The sequence below is a fragment of the Bombus bifarius genome, unplaced genomic scaffold (genome assembly GCF_011952205.1).
Source record: "Bombus bifarius isolate JDL3187 unplaced genomic scaffold, Bbif_JDL3187 scf7180000008199, whole genome shotgun sequence".
Taxonomy (NCBI): domain Eukaryota; kingdom Metazoa; phylum Arthropoda; class Insecta; order Hymenoptera; family Apidae; genus Bombus; species Bombus bifarius.
Genome location: NW_022884505.1, coordinates 2893968 through 2913317, shown reverse-complemented (window position 1 = coordinate 2913317; position 19350 = coordinate 2893968). Strand labels below are relative to the sequence as shown.

Sequence of the window (19350 nt, the reverse complement as noted above, 5' to 3'; positions counted from 1 at the left end):
AAATATTCATCTAACTACATAAAAACATTAATGTGATTAGCCTTGTATTTTTTTTATTATTCAGATTTTCATGCTTATAAGAAATACTATTCAGTAACTTTAATGACAGCATATTTAAATCAAATACATTTAAGTAATTTCAGTATATTCAAATTTAATGAATGATTTAGTTTAAACTCATTAATACTCATAAAAAGTTATAGCAAAGACTATTTTATTCACATTGTCATTACCTTACAACTTCTTAATTTTTATAATATAAACATACAGTAAAAACATTACGTGTCTTCTTTTCATATAAATATTCGTAGGTTATAGCAGTCATATAATATTTTTGTCATTTTTAATGTAAACATTCATATCCTTAATTATTAAGTACAAGAAGCTCATATATATATATATATATATATGATTATACAAATATCATATATAATTAAAAATAATACGATATAATACTTAATATACTACATATGGGATATATATATCGAGTTTTGTTACTTTAAACCAATGAAATATTAAATTTACGAAATTAAATGTCTTTTCATTGATTCATAGAATATATGTATAGCATTAAGTTGTTGCTTATGCATTGCACATGATGTGATATCCATTTATACTAAAGTGCTGACAATTTACATTTAAAAGAAATAAATAATACTATTAGCATTGACCTGATGCAAAGATAGTAAAATTTAGTTTGCACTTTCACACGCATCAATCCAATCATTATACACATCTAAAGGTTCTGAAAGTAAATTGATCGTGGTTTGAAAGTCTTCTAAGCAGACTCTGCAAGTAATTCTAGCTGTGTTCCTCGACTTATCCCTACAAATAAAAAGAGAAATCAGTAAAATTGAAAATTAAGTAGTATAAGAATTGTCGATAAATGAATTATGCGTACATCTTAACCTCACATGATTTTTCGTGATTGCAAAACGGACAATTAAATTGTGTATCTAGCGGTTGAATAGCTTTCTTTTTACTTGGTGGCTTCCTTTTACTTTTTCTTCGGCCCATTACGTTTGAAGTGTATCAAATTATACTGATTCACCAATTTGTATTAAGCTTTGCTACTATTTGTGTTGTAAACTGTTGCGTATAATGACCGAACACAGAGTATAACGCCATGTGATTCAAGAAAAATTACTATATATTACTAGGTTTGTATATACATACATATAAAATACGTTATATAACTTTGAATATGTATCGCATAACCAATTTGAGAATTATAATCTCATTTCGTGCAAAGTAATTAAATTATTAAATTATTATAGAACGAGTTATAAAATTAATGACTAAGTATCATATGTAAAAAATTAAATATAAAGGAATTTACACTATAGGAAACATACGTGAATTAAATAATAATTACCGCTATTGCTGTAATGAGTACTTTCAGTGTGTATCCTTTAAAATAAGTAATTTCACAACATCTTATGTAATTTGTAAAACATTGCACGTAATTACAAAAATAACCTTAATTTTGTACAGAAATTTATCAATACCTTTCCCATCAAAAAGGGAAGCAGAAATTGCTTATCAAGTACTAATAGTTGATAAAGAGCCCTCAAGAGGTAGTATTACAAAGAAATTGACGCTAGATAATAATTTATTACAAATGTAAGTTTTCCCATATGTATTATAATAGCATAAGCTTAAATATATGCATATTTCATTGTACTAATCTATAATACTTTTTATAGATTAATTTGTGGAACCGAAGCACGAAAAGTTAGAGTGGCATTAACATCATTTTTTGATAGTTTAATTTTAGTAACAGAAACTATGCTACTTCTTGGTCCACCTGTACCAACTTACAATTATTATTAAGTAAATATTCATTGTTAAAATTATTTCCATAGCATAACATATATAAAATGGAACATACCCCAGCTCCATATGGACCAAGATCTGTTTATGGATATGCTTTATACATAGGTTCAAATATGCTATTCCTTTTATTCCTGGTATGGGCCTTAATACCAGATCAAATTTTACATAATTTAGGACTAACATATTGGCCTTCTAAATACTGGGCTGTAGCAATACCAATTTGGGCTTTAACTGCCCTTGCTACATTTGCATTTATTATTTACCCAGCTATAAACTTATCTATGACTCCAGATATTAATGATATCACCACTATTACAGATAAACATTCACGTCCTAAAAAAGAAATTGTTCCAGGTGGTATACCCTCTATGTATGATATTCCAATAACAGAAGTTTGTAGGAAGTTGTATTTAGCAAAAAGAAGTAACAATAAGTGACATTAAAAATTTATATATTTTGTTAAAGGTGTTAAATAAGATGTAATAATCTATGAAATAAATTTGAAATAATATAATGTAAAAAATTTTAATATTTTACAATATATTCTGGGAGTTAATATTTTGAGAAATTTAGTTTAATAATTTTGCAACTATAATGTTAAATTTTTATTTAGTATTACTTTAGTATTACTTTAGTATTACTTACAGGAAATTGGTCCATTACATTAAACTGATTATGTATTTCATACATTGAGCAATGTGATATCAGTAATCTTATATGGACTGAGTGAGGCAAAAAATTATATAGTTGTTAACTGTACTTTCTACATGTACATACCGAAAAAATGAAAAAATTTGTGTCGAAAGATAAAGTGCACGATCCATGTATTGATGACGAATGTGATAATATTGCAGATCATTTTCGGTCTGTAGATACTAAACGCGAAATGATTGATTTAAGAAAAAAGCTACAAGATATAATCAAGACAGATGCTATATTTTGTAGTTTCGAGATGATGCCTGTAATAAGTAAGGATCTTTTGCAAAGGTTTGTATGTTATGTATTTAATAATGCTTAATCTATCTATGTTTCTATAAATAAAAATTTTTGTTACTAGCTTTTTTACAGAAATGAATAAGTACCATCCACTTTTTTATGCATTAACATGGCATAAAAATGATATGAAAGATTATTTGTCTTTAGATATATTTAATATACTCCCAAATAACACGCTCCTTCATCTTATAGCTAAAGATTTAACTTCCACTGATGTAAAAATTATATTAAAGGAAGCATTAGAACATGGCATACGTAATATTTTTGTGTTAAGGGGTGGTAATTGAGAATTGTTATAAAATGTTTCATGTTTAAAAGACTCTATTTATGAGATGAAAGTTTTCATATTAATTGGATTTTGTAAAACAATTTTAGATTCTACAAAGTCAAATAGTGAATTTTCACATGCAATTGACTTAGTACGTTTTATAAGGAATCAATTTGGTAATATATTTTGTATATGCATTGCTGGTTATCCAGAAATGCATCCAGAATCATCGTCTAAAGAAATGGATTTGATTTATTTGAAAGAAAAAGTAATTAATTTCTTTCACTTTATTATTTATTTATATATATAAAACGAATATGTTAACATTAATTTTATTTAAAGGTTGATGCTGGTGCAAATTTTATTATCACACAAATTGTCTTTGAAGCAAGTATTTTTATTAAATTTGTGAGTGATTGTAAAAACATCGGAATTAATATTCCAATTATCCCAGGTATTTTTCCAATTTTGAATTATACATGTCTCCAAAAAATGGCCAGAATTTGTAATATCAAAATACCTAAAATTATTTTAAATACTTTGGAATGTATAAAAGATAATGACGAAGAAGTACACAATTATGCAGTAGAAATAGCTACAAATATTATTAAAAAAATTATTGCAAGTAAAACTGCTTGTGGATTCCATTTCTTCACATTAAATAAGTAATTGTTCACTCTAATAGAAAACATATAACGTAAGATGTGCTTATTTATATTTATTTATATATTTATGAATTGTAGACCATCATTATCATTGGAGATATGTGATAAACTTAATATCTTTCACTAATTTTGCTTGAAAATGGAAGAAGTTTAAACAACTAAATAATTCTATTACTAAGATAAATAATAGTAAATATGGGAGTCTGCATATGATCTTAACAAATATATCGGTTTAAATGTATTCATATTACGCGCCAAATTTCTCATTAATTACCAATTCTCGAAACTCTCTATACTGGAACAACAGTGAAATATTATATTAAATTTATTACACGAATGACATAGGATCTCTATTAAAATTTATTGTACATTTTAATCTCTATGAATGTACTCTTCTACATTTCGCTTTTCAATTTTTTTAAAGTACTTATCAAGAATAGTTATAAAGTTAATTTTGATATTTTCCATGAACATAACATGGCAGATTTATATGTAGACATTAAATGATCCTTTGGAAACACTAACTGTTTTGCGCATGCGCGATAGAAATATTTGTGACGAACGAAGAGAGCAGTTAGTTGAGTTGGGCGCCAGAGCTCCGCGTGGTCAGTTGGATAGTTGGTGTGACAGTAACAAGAAAGAGGAAGGATCCATAAGCCAGGATATAAAGAACAATGGCACTCTTCCATTTCAGTCCAAAACGTTGCTTGGAAGTTCAGGTGCGTGGTAAATGAATTTACCAAAAATTGATTGGTCTTAGTACACAATATGATATTTGAATGATTCCTAAACCACTTCACGTTGTTCCGGTGCGAAATTCGAAAGACAAGCAGGTGTTTAACGTGCATCATTATTTTTTGTAATAATAGTTGATAATTTTTAATAGATAGTCATATAAAAATAAATGTTTTTTTTTATTATTTATCTCTTTCGAAATGCTAGAACCTTGCACCGTTTAGAGCTAAGACGCTATTCGGTTTGGCTATGTGGTTCTGGGTACCAAGTATGTAGTAGGCGTTCTATCGACCAATAGTCTAGTAACTAAACACGATCAAAACTGTCGGTATACAAATTTACAAATTTATAGCAAATCATCTATGTTAATGATATCTAGACAAAATATTGGGTCATGTTTGTTGATTCGATAGATAAAATGTGCTATAAAATAAACTGTGAAAGGTTTGTCTCGAAGCTGTTCGACGTATTGAGCGTGTGCTCAGAACACCTTTACAAAACTCCAACAATGCACATTATTTTGGGGCAATATCTCTAACATGGATGCAGCTTATTATTAATCGAATCGTTGCATTTAGTGGCGATATGAAATATTGTGGAAACCATAAAATGAATATATATTGATCAATTGTTTAAAACTGTACATTGAATTACATATCGAGTGATATAAGGTTTACCTGACCGACAGAACTTGGCATTAATTTAGACAAGCTTGATAGCCTGATATGTTACGTAATAAATTTTTAAACGATGCATAATTATTGATTACTATTTATCGTAAGTTAGAGACCGGACATATTAATTGAGCCGTAATTATGATGATTTTTAATTAATACTCATAAAGGTAGAATTAACTAAATATTTTAACTATTGTTTTACATTTCGAACATTTATAAATGAAATTGTCGAATTGAAATGTAAATGTGTATAGCAGCAGTGGACACTCACAATTCGCATGAATGAAGTTTTGATACAAGTTGACATATCCTCTTTGTCCTAATCGATGAAAACACAGAATTCCCCGTGATCGCGTATATGATAGGGAAAAACAATGCAAGATACATAATATATTTGCTTTGTTCGTTGATGTGAAAATTAGAAGGTTAATCTAGTGAAAATTTGAAAGCTGTCAGTCTATTTTTGCTGTAGCGACTTATCGCGATAATACTTGATATATAATACAAAATATGTGAGAATCTCTTACGTCGATACACATGTCCATTGAGAAGTGCACGACATTATAATTTCGTAAGGTATCACAATTTTAGAACGAATTCGAGGTCAAAATCTGTGTTGTCCTTGTAATCTGCATTGGCCGTTCCTTCATGATGTCCCTGACAAATATTTGCTTACCGATGAAACTTCGAATTGATCATATAACTTTTTCGATATTACTATCCAAAATTGTACACACATCCGGTTTTAATTTCTATTAATTCTTCTTCCTCAGTTTTATGAAGGGAATTAGATACATTGAAACTGATTTTTAGGAAAATATATTAATATTTGATTAAATTATAAGTTTGATTATTGGAGTCATAGAAAGACTGAATGAATAGTTTCATACAAAGTGTATGTATATCTACTGTAACTTTTGGCACATTTAGAAACTCTTCGCTCAACTTGTAGATGGCTCGCCGATTACCTAATGTTATAGATATATAAACGTGACCTTCGGATCATGTAACGTGCTACTACTTCAAAACCATTTCTTCCTTTTCTCTCTCCTATACAATATAAAATCGTTTATTATTGTCACTTATCATTAAGTAATATAACTTGACAATATCCTAATATAGCAAAAACTTTAGTTTATATATAGAAGAATTTATTGGCAATATGGTCGCAATGAAAATTTCCGCTACAGGAAAAAGTTGGATTTCATTGTGTTTTACTCATTTTACTTGTCATATCTTCTTCTAATCTGTATCAAATTCTTACAATTCAATTAAAAAAAATTACAGATTCTTTATTGCATATTCTATATTGGAAAGGTATTACAAAGTATATTAAGAAGTAAGAGTTAAAGCTAAACGTACAGTTGTCGACAAGACGATTGAATTTCAGGGTTAATAAAAATTGGATCATGCATGACACCCCCTTCTCGGTCATTTTGGCGCCATTTGACGATTATATGGCGCGAAATCAATTAGATAATTGTAGTTTACGGGTGTGTTGTATCTGGCAATGCCCTTCAAATGTTTTTTAGTTATGCAATTAATGATAATGAGCAGTATGAGCTCTTCTATGTATAATAATGAGCAAAATTCAACACACACTCTTTAAAACAATAATTTTTTTAAATTCAACCAACTGACTTAATTTTTTTGAGAAGTTAAAAGGATTATTTTACTAGATGCGTAAAAATGTTTCGAAGAAATTACAATCGTTGTTTGGCCGGAATCAGGCCAAAAAAAGTAAAGGTTGCTTTTTAAGAATTTTTTTTAGATTTAAACAACACGTTATGAAGATTTGTGATCATAGTCAGAAATATACAGGGTGTTCCAATTTTTTTCGGTCAAACGTTGTCAGTATATTAAAGGGGCCAAGAGAAGGAAAAAATTGTCATATAAATATATGTTATTGGGAGCATTGTTAAAGAGTTAACAAAAAAGAAAGATATGCGAAATGAGCGGCAATGAACATGCGTTACTACGATACAAAGTATAAATAGACCGAGAATACTTACATCTAGCAATAGTCAAGAGATATCATAATACCTCTACAACTTAAACTACAATTCCATTTCAAAATGTTCGCCAATATAAGACAACTGTCGATACAAGATTAGCAGTGACAAAAAATTGGATTTTTATTCTTCGAAGTTCCCGTTTATTGCTCGTTGAAGTTAGAAGTAGTAGAAGTATTATATCTCCTGACAACTGCTAGATGTAAGTATTCCTGACCTATTCATATTTTGTACCATAATAACGCACAATTTCGTATATAGTTTTTTTTTTGTTATAACTCTTTTCTGGTTGGAGTGACATATGCTTATATCACATATTTTTCTTATCTTGACTTGTAAAAATATACTGACAATGTTTGACCGAAAAAAACTGGGACATCCTGCATATGTTGAGAATTTTATCATTGCAAGGTGATGTAAGGATCTGCAGATTTTAGGACAGAAATCGTGAAAGCTGCGATTTTCGCCATTTTTAATCGTTTGTAATTCATAACAACGTTAATCGATTCCGATGAAATTTTCAATATATACCTATACAGGGTGGTTGGTAACTGGTGGTACAAGCGGAAAGGGGGTGATTCTATGCGAAAAAAGAAGTCGAAAATATAGAATAAACATTTTTCGTTTGAGGCTTTGTTTTCGAGAAAATCGTCTTTGAATTTTCGCTCGGTACGCGTGCACTTTATCACGCCTCGTTATAACGGATCTCACTGTAGATCGTTGTCTTGATGGAAAAATTTAAAAAAGAAAAAAAAAGAAAAAAAATTTTTATTCTATATTTTTGACTTCTTTTTTCGCGTAGAATCACCCCCTTTCCACTTGTACCACCAGTTAACAACCACCCTGTATAACTGACAAATCTATAAAACGAATTGTTTAAATTTTCATAACAGGCTCAGATAAAAGAGTTGTGAAAGATGATCCTTACTATTTCCTTCGGAATTTCATTTTTTTTTCTTTTTTCAAATTTCCTTTCAAATTGCTCAAAATCATATTTTTATATGTCACCTAATAAACTAATCCTTCTAATATAAAAAAAAAAAATCGTCATTTGATCGAATTTTAGAAAATTAATTTTATTTCAAAGTGCGGTGTTCAGTTTTGCTCATTACTGTGAATGTTGCGAACATATTCGTCATATACCTGTCATATACTTATTTATGCAGATTATGATAAGATAAAAAAATGACCCGTTCACAACAACAAATTTCGCTGATATTTCACTTTCCTGCTTATGGAATTGAACGAACAAGAAATTAATAAAATATATCGTATTCGGCGGACAATTTTAATTGCTTATAGGATTGTTTTTTACCTTTTGAAAAATGGATCAAATTATAAAATTTCACTTGATGTTAAAAGAAATTCGAAAAATAGTTCATTTGGAAAAACCACAAAAGAGAGAAAAAGAAAGTTAAAAGGAAATCTATATAATATTCATATAATTAACATCGATGGTTTACTTCTGAAGTGTTTTTAATAATTTACCCAGCAGATGCCATGGTTCGATGTGCAATAAAATTTACTCCTTCTCAAATTCTTTTGTTTTCCCTTTAAATAAATATAAATTCATTTAGATATCGGTAATTATGTATGTATATAAATATACAAGGTGGTTGGTAACTGCTGGTACAAGCGGAAAGGGGGTGATTCTACGCGAAAAAAGAAGTCGAAAATGTAGAATAAAAATTAAAAAAAAAATTTTTTTTTTTTTTAATTTTTCCATCGAGACAACGATCTACAGTGAGATCCGTTATAACGGGACGTGGTAAAGTGCACGCGTACCGAGCGAAAATTCAAGGTCGATTTTCTCGAAAACAAAGCGTCAAACGAAAAATTTTTATTCTATATTTTCGACTTCTTTTTTCGCATAGAATCACCCCCTTTCCGCTTGTACCACCAGTTACTAACCACCCTGTATATAAGTATACAGTCTGAAATAAGTTAACCTGTATATTCTATAGCTAACAGACGATGTGTTTTTGGCCTACTAATCGATATTTATTTAGTTTGTCGTCATTGAGTTTTTTAGAAAATTAATCTTGCGATTGCCATTACTACTTGTACAATGATTCATTTTGATTATCGTCGACTCTGATAAGCGGTAGTTAAGATATTGTTGTCGTAACACATATTTGTTTTTTTGACTCGCACAAGGATTTGATTAGATTTTACGATTCAGTTTAATTTAATTTCACAATTTATTTGTTTCGTCCAATTTCGAAAACTCTTTCGTACCCGTATTGCTCAAAAACGGTTTCAAGTATGTCGAAAAATTTAGAATTCCTTAGCGAGCACGCAGAAACTTGCTCATAATGAGGATCGGTGTAGTAAAGAAAGGAGAACTGGTTCTCGCCAAGAACACGGTGATGTCAGCCTACTTTCAATCGAGAGAGGAAATAAGGTCAGAGATCTTCATTTCGCTGAAATGTGCATTCGCATATTTTCTTCGTACTTCAATTTCCGTATTATGGTAGAGATCGGCCATGAAACGAGTAGAAATGAAAATTCATTTTATATGACGTCACTGTGGTCACGGAAAATTCAGACTCTCGAGCAGATTAAGATAACCTCGACTTGCACCAACGAAATTTATATTTCATATCGATAAATGAAATGTCTAAAGACACGTGATTCGATCGTTTTGCCTGATTGAATTAATAAATATCGACAAAATGATTAATTTATTCGAGTTTATCAATAAGAAACTAAATTGTAATCGCGATAACATATTAATGAGTAATGCGATTGACCTAATGCACGCGAATAATCCGGCACATATAACATTCGCGCCTGTACCCAAAGTTCAACGATAAAACCATAGAATGGCTGGACTGTAGGAATGTATCGTTGTTCGTTGGTTGCGACATCGTGTGAATTTTTGATATACCATAAATTGTCCGTTCATTACCAAGACACTAGGGCCTCGTATTTCTTAAAATTCAAACTTCTTTAGCTTTTTTTTTGCTATTTTTATAACTGAATCGTAATATATAGACAGGTATAATAGCCGATTAATGGCAAGTTAATGAATTTATGCAACTATTATCGTTATTCTAGTAGCTGATTATTTAAACAAGATGTCCCGAGTTGTATAATAGCGAGATGGCGAGATTCAGGCACATAATCGTGCTTACGTATTAAGGAATGGACTTTTAGAAAGAAGTCATCGTAATACCACATGCGTCAGCACGCATAAATCACTGAAAACTAGAGAGAATTTAAATGATTACTAGTGCAAGTAATGTCATTGTCGGTCACATGGTGTGAAGCGAATCGCGCGCGATGCGTGACGTCAAATCTGTGAATACATATATTGTGAACACGTGGGATGATAATCTCTGTTCATCGTGACATAACCAATTCACAGATCCAAAATTTAATTGACCACTCGATCTCGTTGTTCTTTTCACTCTTTCAGACGTACGTTAATATTATATGTCGGCGAATCGCGGGCGAAAATCGGTCGCAAACATATAACACGTAGAATATTTATATAATTTGAAAACATTATCACACTTTGTTTTACAAATGTTATCTGGTTAAGTATCGTTGTAATCTGTTGGCCGATAATCTGTTGTAGTAGATTTATATTACCAAGATATTTAATTATAGCTGACTACCAGGATCTAATCTTTGTTGCACATTTAACTAGACGCCTAAACACATAAATCAACCTCATGTTTAGTTGAGATTAGAACACTATTAAGAAACAACGTATTACATTTTACCTTTATCGTTATCTATATCTATGCAGGCAGTATCTTCACATAAGGAAAAAAACGCTAGCGTTAAAGCATCTTATGAATTAATTTAAGTTATATCTGTATTTATCATTAATAAACTTGATTTATCATCATAAGAATATAATGCTTTCAACTATCTTGTACGAGTTGAATATCTTTTAGCACTTACGATAGAGCTAATCGGATGAGTGGTAAATGAGTTTCAGGTTGGAAATCAATTTCTTCGATCGACCTATGCATTACTAAAGTCCTCTCCTTACCAATACCAGTAGCGAATAAAAATAAATCATTTCACAAATGATTCTAATTGCATCGTATTGAAATTTCCATATCATCGCTCGATAATTTCAATTTTATTAACATTTAAGCGCCGATCATAGGAAAGCTTCACGTGATACCAGTTTGTCTCATATATCTTGCTAGTCGTATAAAATTAAGAATTCGATTACATGTAATTTTGGAAGGTTTTACTTAATTAAGAATTACGATAAATTATTATGCTTACTATCGTTGTATTTACATATTTATTCGTCATTAAACGTATAACTTACATATGTATACATATGTATAACTGATAATTCAAGGTCAACGAATATGTTTCCTATTGTCCTCTACATTTTTTGTTTTCTATAGTATTGAGGATAAAACGAAGTGACTTGCACGCGATGAAGGAAAAGTCACGATATGTTACGATCATATAACATAACGTATGTACACACGTAACAGGCCATCTGTGCTATTATGATAATACAAGATAATACATGATTTACATACACAAGTTCAGAGATATTTATCTTTCGTATCGACGCTAATCAAAACTTTCCAGGTTTTTATATGCGATTTATCCGGTCTGGCCAAACATTCAATCAGGTGATATATTTTGTTGGAAAGTTTAAATGTTATTGTGGTTGTTAGACTAATAAATATTCTAACGATTCAACGAAAGAAACGGAGTAGACTATATTTATTTTTTGTCATTCAAAATTTACATAAGATAAAGCAGAGAATATAAAAATAAGGTAGCATTGACAAAAGTAAGATTGGAATCCAGATGTATAAATATTGAATATTACTTAAGTATTAATTATGTAGAAATTGGTACACCAACTCGTGTAAACTACCTAACGCTACGTAATACCATTTATTCATTACGAGATATCTCGAGTAATATTTTACACGAGCAAGGAATCAAGTATTGAACTTTGTTCGTAGGCAGCTAATTATCGCTTATCATAAAAAGTTGGGACTTTGTAAAAGTGGACGCTATGTTACTGTAAGTTGATATTTCTCCTTTTTCCTTACTTTCTTCTTGTTTCATCACATCAGTTACATCGCTTTATTTTTACTCGCGCGTAAAAAAAGAAAAATATATGAAAAATGAAATGTATTTCAAGCTATTCTCGGATCGATTTATAAATTGCGAGGATTATATCGGAAATACAGTGAAAGTTTACGGTGAAAGTTTCTGATTCGGATTCTGAACTCATGTTAGTCTTCTCTTGACTTACAGCAGTGACAATTTTAATTATAGTCATTTAACGCAATTCTTAAAGAGAAAAGATACAATTAACTAACTAGAATTCATCGTATACTCGTTACTGAGAGATTACAAATATTTCCAAGATAGTAAAGCGACAGTTATATTTTACATCGTATTCCGATATATTTCAATCGAAATAATGTTTCTTTACGTGGTTTATTTTCCTTTTACTAGTAATCAATCAATACAAATAGATAAATAGAATTAGCATTTCTAGTGAAATTTTAATATTTCCACTCGATCAACTGATCATCATCAACCTGATTCACAACGATACGCATAACGGAAATAAAAGTCAGTCTCAATCTATTCAATTAGTATTTCGTTACATCGTTGTGGTTACCACCTGATATCCGTCTTATGTTACGTACCGAGTATATTGTTACTTGCAGTTGAAGCAATACATTCTTGGAATGTGAACGGAACAACGCACAGATTGAGTTGTAAACTCGCTTTATCCTTATGTTGCAGTTCGATAAGCAACATTATTCAGGTATTTGATTTTGTTCGACGGAGCTAAGCCATCGAAAGTAATTAAGAAAATTATACAGGGTGGTTGGTAACTGGTGGTACAAGCGGAAAGGGGGTGATTCTACGCGAAAAAAGAAGTCGAAAATACAGAATAAAAAATTTTCGTTTGACGCTTTGTTTTCGAGAAAATCGACTTTGAATTTTCGCTCGGTACGCGTGCACTTTACCACGTCTCGTTATAACGGATCTCACTGTAGATCGTTGTCTCGATGGAAAAATTAAAAAAAAAATTTTTATTCTATATTTTTGACTTCTTTTTTCGCTTAGAATCATCCCCTTTCCGCTTGTACCACCAGTTACCAACCACCCTGTATATTCAAACACTCTTATGGCCATGTACATGGAATAATCAATACTTTTTATATTAAAATACTACTACGTCGAGTATTTATTTTTAATTTTTAACATTACTTTCACTCATAGCAACCAACACTTAGAATAATAGAACGGTTATCTACAAACCGGATAATTAATTCATTCAATTATCATGGAAGCGATTATTCAAAAATTTAAAATTACAATCCAAAGTTTCCAATCAAATAATTCTTCAAATTAACCAAAGATCAATTCGTATATAAAATCGTGACATTTCGTACGACACCTTAAATTTCGCACGTCCCGGTGAAACGTATGTAATCATTTTTTTAACATTGAATATCCTCGTGTTGCGAAGGACACATTCTTTGCATCCAATTTCCTTATCACGTGTGCATTATGTAGTGTAGGTCAAATTATAGAACACGTAAAACTACTTATTTTTAGTCATAAACCACTTGGAACCCTGGCCTGTATCCAGATGTAACATTCCGTATACATGTACGTATTTAATAACGTCTAGGTGAACCCTTGCACTTATAAATACAATACGCTAGCCAAAAAAAGAACAACGTAATTCTAAAATATAGCACCGGCACAAATCATTTGCTATAGAACGAATTCTTTTTCATAAGAACAGATATAGAATTATTATGTAACAGGATCAACTTTCGTGTTATAATTAAACGATACTTTCGAGATACTATTTTCGTTTAATGATAAATCATTAAATCACGCGTATATAATTGCGAGATTTGTATACCTTCGACGCGTATGTAGAGAATCGCGTGCAATGATCTTATAAGATGCATGACAAATTTAATAGAAAGGCCAAGGTCACTGGCGACTCATATTCAGCATTCATTGTATGTACGTCGAAGATGGTCTCGTCCGGTGTATAGTGTGATCATACAATATTACTACACTCGTAGATGACTCCAGTCAAAAGAAAACACCTATCACTATGATGGACTGAATTTTTGATTTAACAATTTTTCAATAATCTACATTTAAGTATTTCATAACGGGATCATTGTATAACTAGAGACTCTAATTCGATAAAGTCGGTCCAATAATTACGAGCGCAATTTCTAAAGAGTTCTTTTTAAAAAATTCAATATTATAAACATAGAGGATGTTTGCACGTGATAAAAAATATGAGAAACCATTTTCATACATTCTGTTTTTGATATCGAAATCGATTGAAGTTAAACAAGGAATATCGAAATCCACTAATTCTCACCGGATGTTCCATTTTACTTTTCCGTTGTGATTTCACCTCGACCTAATTCCTCATCGTAAAATGCGGTCACGAATCGATGTTCTCTGCCCCAGCTTTTAGCCTGTATTTACCGTTATCTAGAGATTTCTACGCTAGTCTGTAGACAATGACTTGCTATGGAAATACTTAACGATAAAATAGTATAAAAGATTTAATAATTTAAAAATACGTATAAGAAACAGAGAGACGAATCGTATGATATAATCATCAACGTAACCGACTTACGCGTGTTTCAGAAATAACTTTCTGCCTAACAGTTATGTCGGAACGCGAATAGTTCATTTCAGTTTTATTATCGCGTAGGAGGTATTTATTATAATAGTATTAACTGTATTACTGGAAAGAGAAATGTTTATAAAAAATAATTCAACCTAAGATTATAAAACCTGATATGCAATTATGCTACGCAATGTCAACTGTAATAATTCTTTTAACTTAGCGTCTTCCAGTACTTTTTTTCAAGGTCTATGCATTGATAATGAACTCTAACATGGAGCCCCATGACCTCGAGCGAGGCTTGAACGATATATTGAAATTCTCACGAATGATACCGAATTTATATTTCACAAAAAATTGTCTTTATCAATAGCAGACGTTAGCTTTAATATTTTATCACTTTTTTTATTATTATAGACGTCAATTTAAAATGATCACGATATTCGCGCAGGAATTAGCTCTTCACGTGTATTCTTGATCGAGCAAATATATCATTACACGCAATTCGTTCTTTTTACGTAATCCGGCAATTGTCGCCGATTATTCGTTACAACTGGTAGCGCCGATACATAACATTCTGTCCATAACGAAAATTTAATTACATCCATCAGGTTGAACGAGGAAAATTGTTTTACGATGCCAATAAAATATTTACCTGTCTTCGGACTGTTATCACCACAAAGGCAGAGAATATCGTAATAATTTAATTTTCACGTGTCCTAGTTTCTGTTCTTATTATGTAACAATTAATATTTATGTGAATTAAAGATAATAAGAATTAAAGCGAGATCAAAAAAAAATTCAGAATATAATCCAGAATTAATTTCTTCTTTTCCTTTTTACAGAAGATAACTTCGACCATATTCTTAAGATCATTGAGCGATGCCTCCACCGATCTGAAAAAGGTTCTGGCTGATAAAATTCCAAAGGAGCAGGAGCGTGTCAAGGCTTTTCGTAAACAGCATGGATCCACCAAAGTTGGAGAGGTCACCGTAGACATGGTATGCGTCTGTTCGCGCAATTTCCAGTTATCATACGTTTTATATACGTTTTACGTACTAAATATCTGACGATGAATAAATTATCATGCATCGCAGCAATATTATTGCAAGAGCGGAACGTCACGCGATGAACGTTACGTATTAACATATTAAGCCACGTGGAAGATAAGGAATCTCACTATGAAAGACACACTACGAGTTATTTTTTGTGACATTGATAAATGTCTCGCGAGTGGGTGATAAAGACCATGAAATCAGCGCGTATGCCGCGTGCTTATCATGTGATCGCAATATACATATATAGGCAGGCTTTTAGGTTGCGGGTAAAATTCTGGCTGCCTAATAATCGGAGAACAAAATCTCGCAATTTCTATATCAATACTCGATGAACTTTATTCCTTGTACATCGCGTTCTTAGAGATTTTTTAGTAGCGATCGAATTCTTTGTGTTTAATGAGATCCAACCAAGCAAGAAATTATGCTACAATATGAGACATCTTTCCTTTTTGCCTCTTTTGCCTTTATTTTCTATGATACGTTATACGTTTCTCTCTCTATTCTTATTTATAAAATCAAATCATGATAGATGTGAAGGTAACATTTAGGCCAGTCCAAAGTGCGGCTCCTGTGGTCGTTACATCAGACATCAATGTCAATGAACACATCTCCTCTTTTTTCTCCTATCTTTTTTCGCCTGATGTTGATATCGCGTGATAACTTTTCGTTACTTTTTAGATGTATGGTGGTATGCGTGGAATTAAAGGACTTGTATGGGAACCGTCGGTCCTGGATCCTGAAGAAGGTATTAGATTCCGAGGAAAGTCGATTCCAGAATGTCAGAAGCTTCTACCAAAAGCTAAGGGTGGTGAGGAACCGCTTCCAGAAGGTTTGTTCTGGCTTCTGATTACTGGCGACGTTCCCACGGATGCCCAAGTGAAAGCAGTCTCTCAAGAATGGGCCTCCCGAAGCGCATTACCTGATCACGTAGTCAAAGCTCTGAACAACTTCCCCAAATCGCTTCACCCCATGACTCAATTCTCCGCCGCTATTACTCTTCTAAATAGCGAGAGTGAATACGTGAAAGCGTATACGGGAGGTGTACACAAGACCAAATATTGGGAAACCGTTTACGAAGATTCGATGAATTTGATCGCTAAATTACCCGTAGTGGCTGCCACAATCTACAGAAATATTTACAAGGGTGGTAAAGGCTTGGGATCCGTCGATGCGGGAAAAGATTGGTCTTGGAATTTCGCGAACATGCTCGGTTACGACAATCCACAATTCATCGAACTTATGCGCTTATACCTAACGATCCACTCTGATCACGAAGGTGGAAATGTATCTGCACACACAACTCACTTGGTAGGTTCGGCATTGTCTGATCCGTATTTGTCATTTGCCGCTGGAATGAACGGCTTGGCTGGTCCTCTCCATGGTCTTGCAAATCAAGAAGTGTTGGTATGGCTAGAAAAGTTGCGCGCTCAAGTTGGAGACAGTCCCAGTGACGATAAGCTGAAGGAATTTATTTGGAACACGTTGAAGAGCGGTCAAGTCGTTCCTGGATACGGTCATGCCGTACTGAGAAAGACTGATCCTAGATATACATGCCAGAGAGAATTTGCATTGAAACACTTGCCGGATGACAAACTGTTCAAGGTAAAATTTCAGAATGAATAATTTCTTTAGGATTTGTATTAAGCTTTTAGCTTGTTGTCTATTAATGATTATATTTTTATATTTTCAGCTTGTTTCCCAAGTATACAAAGTAGTTCCACCCATTCTTTTGGAAACTGGCAAGGTAAAGAACCCATGGCCAAATGTAGATGCTCATTCGGGAGTTCTACTGCAATACTATGGAATGAAAGAGATGAATTATTACACCGTCCTGTTCGGAGTATCGCGTGCTCTTGGTGTTCTGGCGTCCCTTGTTTGGGATCGAGCTCTCGGTCTTCCCATAGAAAGGCCCAAATCTCTAAGCACTGATCTTCTCATGAAATCTGTCAAAGCCTAAACAACTTTATTTATGAAAAATCGGTGTCACCTTTTAAGTTTGTGACACACCACCATCATGATTTCAAAAGTAAAGAACTGACTGCTTTCTGTCATGGTGAAAATGTTATTAATACACAGACAGGTGTAATCTTCTTGAGCTCATTACGAATTCATTTTAAATGACTTCAAGGAAGTCGTTTTAATTGTTGAATCTTATCAAAAAGATGTAAAATTAGGTATCGTCTCACGTAACGATATGTGCTTCGAATGTAAACACATTAAAAATAGGTTTCGCAGTTTACTGTATCGCAAAAACTTTTAATAACGTGTTCATTCACCTTTTTCTGTTGACAATGCAGATTTCGTGTAAAGGAGGTAGAGTTTTTGCGATATACTATAAGCTACGAAAAAGATTCATCCGTTAAATATAGTTTAACTGCCAAACCCTTTAAAAAGATGTAATATGCCCATTAGCGATAAACACAATTCATTGTAAATATATTTGCCACTTTGTTTAATTTATAGAGCGGCGATTTTAGAAATAAAAGTGACGTAATTCATTATACAGTTAGTAAATCATTAAAACGTTCACTACAAAGCTAAATATGCGTAGTGAAGGTTTTTCAAATATTGTAAATTGAACAGACACTGCCAAAAAAATATCAGAAATTTTAGAATATACATTGAATCACAATAATTATCCTTACGGCTATTATTACGTGATTACTAAATACCGTTTTACCAGCAGAAGTCTGCAAAATATAATGGCTCTTAGTAAACTATGTAAAATACAAAATAAATAGAGCTAATAAAATATGTAAAAAATGTTGCAGTGTTTGCGCACCAGTTGTTGATTTTAGATTCTTTAACAACATTATAAACTCGGCTCAATCACATCGATCTACTTCGGTGAACTTAAATTTTAAAAAATGATGACTAGTGGTAAACCCACTGTTACAAGAATGAGTGAGTGTGTGCGATACTTTATTTATAAAGAACGTGAAAATAAACAAATCTTTCAAAAGTATATCTGGCTTTTTTTGGCACTTTAGGATAAACAATTGAAATATAAAAATATAAGATAAGTAAATATTTTCAATTTATTTTTTGTGACTTGTATTTTTATTTCATTTTGAATTATTTATTTTTAATTGTTATTCGTATATCAAAAGAACAAATAGAATATAGTAGATTATATAGTTTAAGATTATACAATACATAGTATAAGAATTTTAAAACAAAAATATAAAAAGCTTACTGTTCTTACTCGTATTACAATAATTCTATTATTCGTTATTGTGAACCACGTAAAGAAATATTCCAAAACCAATACTCAATGAGTACCAAATCACCGTACATTCCACCGAATTGTGGTAGCAAAATCGTCGGCATTTTTGTAAAATTATCGCGCATGATTTAGTACAATTTAGATGATAACAGCGCGCGGTGTTACCGTGGGTTGTTTGCAAACCGCCTAACGATGTAATATGATTTTCGACACTGATAATGTATCGAATGAGAGTCATCCTTCAAAT

General features: G+C 31.7%; 4 protein-coding genes across 7 annotated transcripts; 3 read left to right on the top strand and 1 right to left on the bottom strand.

Annotated features, from left to right (window-relative positions):
- Positions 1 to 326: 326 nt before the first annotated feature.
- LOC117210103 (transcription elongation factor 1 homolog) lies at positions 327 to 1126 on the bottom strand. The gene is made up of 2 exons (XM_033452768.1): positions 902 to 1126; positions 327 to 825 (listed from the first exon to the last, which is right to left on the bottom strand). The coding sequence occupies exons 1-2, from the start codon at positions 1015 to 1017 to the stop codon at positions 693 to 695; spliced, it is 249 nt and encodes an 82-aa protein (XP_033308659.1). The 5' UTR covers positions 1018 to 1126; the 3' UTR covers positions 327 to 692.
- Positions 1023 to 2286, top strand: LOC117210101 (phosphatidylinositol N-acetylglucosaminyltransferase subunit P-like). Of its 4 annotated transcripts, none has more exons than XM_033452765.1 (3): positions 1023 to 1160; positions 1495 to 1623; positions 1707 to 2286. In XM_033452765.1, exon 3 carries the CDS (start codon positions 1881 to 1883, stop codon positions 2271 to 2273), a length of 393 nt encoding a protein of 130 aa, XP_033308656.1. In that variant the 5' UTR covers positions 1023 to 1160; positions 1495 to 1623; positions 1707 to 1880; the 3' UTR covers positions 2274 to 2286. The 4 variants fall into 4 exon arrangements, with proteins under 4 accessions (XP_033308656.1, XP_033308653.1, XP_033308657.1 ...); XM_033452762.1 differs by lacking the exon at positions 1023 to 1160 and adding an exon at positions 1174 to 1405; XM_033452766.1 differs by lacking the exon at positions 1023 to 1160 and adding an exon at positions 1174 to 1405 and having other exon boundaries at positions 1707 to 2284.
- A 126-nt stretch (positions 2287 to 2412) lies between these two features.
- Positions 2413 to 4015, top strand: LOC117210096 (methylenetetrahydrofolate reductase). Its single transcript, XM_033452758.1, has 5 exons — positions 2413 to 2823; positions 2894 to 3111; positions 3208 to 3368; positions 3443 to 3765; positions 3844 to 4015. Exons 1-5 carry the CDS (start codon positions 2621 to 2623, stop codon positions 3890 to 3892), a joined length of 954 nt encoding a protein of 317 aa, XP_033308649.1. The 5' UTR covers positions 2413 to 2620; the 3' UTR covers positions 3893 to 4015.
- Positions 4016 to 4170: 155 nt separating this feature from the next.
- LOC117210091 (probable citrate synthase 2, mitochondrial) lies at positions 4171 to 18842 on the top strand. The gene is made up of 4 exons (XM_033452748.1): positions 4171 to 4484; positions 15665 to 15820; positions 16556 to 17479; positions 17568 to 18842. The coding sequence occupies exons 1-4, from the start codon at positions 4440 to 4442 to the stop codon at positions 17832 to 17834; spliced, it is 1392 nt and encodes a 463-aa protein (XP_033308639.1). The 5' UTR covers positions 4171 to 4439; the 3' UTR covers positions 17835 to 18842.
- Positions 18843 to 19350: the final 508 nt, after the last annotated feature.